At 43.4% G+C, this 2,806-nt stretch overlaps 1 protein-coding gene across 1 annotated transcript; it reads left to right on the top strand.

Moving 5' to 3' along the window:
- Positions 1-712: 712 nt before the first annotated feature.
- LOC118755777 lies at positions 713-2,177 on the top strand (the record flags this gene model as incomplete). The annotated part of the gene is given in 1 exon segment (XM_036490598.1): positions 713-2,177. A coding segment is annotated over 1 exon segment (1,105 nt), but the record flags the coding sequence as incomplete, so codon positions are not given.
- Positions 2,178-2,806: the final 629 nt, after the last annotated feature.

Genomic DNA, 2,806 nt, shown 5'->3' with positions numbered 1-2,806 from the left:
CCCCCCCATGCAAGTCATTACCCCAGAAGATAAGTATTGTGAAGACTATTATAAAGCCACAACTACAAGATCAAAAAACGGCCGCTACGTTGTACGGCTACCATTCAAGCCACAATTTCCCGACACACTCGCCTTAGGCCACTCTCGAACCTCAGCACTTCAGCAATTTTTAAGTATGGAAAAAAACCTGCTTAAAAAAGGCGAGCTAAAGACCTCGTATGACAATGTACTCGAGGAATACCTCCAATTAAATCATATGGAAGTAGTCGAGTCATATGAAAAAATTACAAAAGGTAAATATACTTCATTTTACCTCCCACACCATGCAGTAATAAAGCCAGAAAAACTTACAACAAAAGTAAGAGTTGTATTCAATGCCTCGAAATGCACAAGCTCAGGCAATTCATTAAATGACGTATTATATACGGGACCCACACTACAACCTGATTTAATGCTCCTAATACTAAATTGGCGCATGTTTAAATACGTTTTCAATGGGGATGTCGAAAAAATGTACAGACAAATCCTTGTGCATAAAAACGACCAAGATTTTCAGCGCATTATATTTCGCAATTCACCTAGTAGTCCAATACGCGACTACAAATTAAAAACGGTGACATTTGGCGTAAATTGCACCCCCTTTCTTGCCATTCGAACACTTCACGAATTGGCAAACGATATAAAAGAAAAATTTCCTCTAGCAACCCCGGTGTTAAAAACACAAACTTATGTGGACGATATCCTGTCGGGAAGCCACAGCTTACCCCAAGCATGTGAATCACTATCTCAAGTGATCCAAGCCCTCAACTCCGCAGGGTTCCCCTTAAAAAAGATAACGGCCAACCACCCCGAAATATTAAAAAATATAAATAAAGATCACATATTAGACACAAACTTCCTCATCTTTGAAAAAGAAAGTACCACCAAAACTCTGGGAATACGATGGAATGCGATATCAGATCAATTCTCATACACTCTTGAGTCAATATCTGCAATATCCGCAAAAACCAAAAGGCAAATCCTGTCGTCTGTGGCAAAACTTTTTGACCCCGCAGGATGGCTTGCACCAATTATGATCCAAGCAAAGATACTCATTCAAGAATTGTGGCTAGACGGAACAGATTGGGACGAACAAGTTAAACCACTACGCTTGATAAAATGGTCCCAATTTGCCAACAATCTGAACACTATTTCGGAAATACAAATCCCTCGATGGGTAAACTACTCTCCCGAACATCAAGTCGAACTTCACGGCTTCTGCGACGCCTCTGAAAAGGCATACTGCGCTACTATATACGTGCGCACACAACAAGATAGCAAAACAACAAGCCACTTGCTAGTCGCAAAAGGCAAAGTGGCTCCGCTAAAGACCGTAAGCCTACCACGACTTGAGCTATGCGGGGCGCTCCTCCTTGCAAAACTAGCCTCCACCGTTCAAACCCACTTAAGCCTGAACAATCGCAAATTACATCTATGGACTGACTCTGGAATAGTTTTAGCTTGGTTAGAAAAACCACCCCATATGTGGAAGACATATGTGTCAAACCGCACAGCCCAAATAATTGACTTAGTTGGGCCAGCAACTTGGCGACATGTAGCCAGTGCTGACAACCCAGCCGATCTTGGCACAAGAGGTTGCAAACCCCTGCATCTCGCCACCACCTCACTCTGGTGGAACGGCCCCAGCTGGCTAACAGAATCACAAGAATTCTGGCCACAATCCCCGATACGCAACATAATACCCCCCGAAAGTCGAAAAATTGAAAGCTTTCATGCCGTATTGAATGATACTGACATACTGGAGCGATTTTCATCGTTCCCCCGAGCCCTCAGAGTAATAGCTTATATGTTTCAGTTCATAACTCGCCTCAAAAATAAAGTAAAAGGAGCGCCTAACCCCCCGCATCATGCACTAACACACCAAGATCTGCAACGGGCTAAAATGACTCTGATTATGTCTACTCAGACCCGCTATTATGACCGGGAAATAGCACTTTTGATGGTATCAAAGCCAATAGATAAAAAGAGCCCACTCTTAGCTCTTAATCCCTTCCTAGACTCGAAGGGACTGCTACGCGCCAATGGACGTCTGGCAAACTCCAGTTTGAGTTATAACGAGCGGCACCCAATAATAATACCCGAAAAATCCCCATTCGCCACACTGTACATAAATTATTTGCACTTATTGATGCTACATGCCGAACTTCGGCTCATGCAGCAAATGATACGACAAGAGCTTTATATCCCACGACTAAAGCCTCAGATAAAGAAATGTATTTTCCTGTGTAAAGTCTGCACTCTACATAAGCAGAAAATGCGCACGCAGATCATGGCAGCTCTACCACCTGAACGCTGCAATTTCTCTTTGCCCTTTACCATCACGGGTGTTGACTTTGCGGGGCCTTTCCAGATAAAGGCCTCTATGTTAAGGTCTTCCACCTTTACGAAGGGCTATGTGGCCGTTTTTGTATGTTTTTCGACAAAAGCGGTACACCTTGAGTTATGTTCAGATCTGACAACTGTAGCTTTTCTCGCGGCATTTGCCCGCTTTGTCGGAAGGCGTGGATTTCCCTCAAAAATAATGAGCGACAATGGCAAAACATTCGTCGGAGCCCAAAGGGCCACGGAAAGGCAATTTATCCAATTTATTAAGGAAGTCTCGCCTGAAATCATAAAGAAATATGCACCCCAAGGAATTAATTGGCAATTTATTCCCCCTAGCGCTCCACACATGGGGGGGACTCTGGGAATCCGCCGTAAAAAGCTTTAAAGCGCATTTCAAGAAGATCGCTGGTAATTACAAATT

The sequence above is a fragment of the Rhagoletis pomonella genome, unplaced genomic scaffold (assembly GCF_013731165.1).
Source record: "Rhagoletis pomonella isolate Grant_MI unplaced genomic scaffold, Rhpom_1.0 Rhpom_scaffold_07352, whole genome shotgun sequence".
NCBI lineage: Eukaryota > Metazoa > Arthropoda > Insecta > Diptera > Tephritidae > Rhagoletis > Rhagoletis pomonella.
This window is presented reverse-complemented; position numbering and strand designations above follow the sequence as displayed.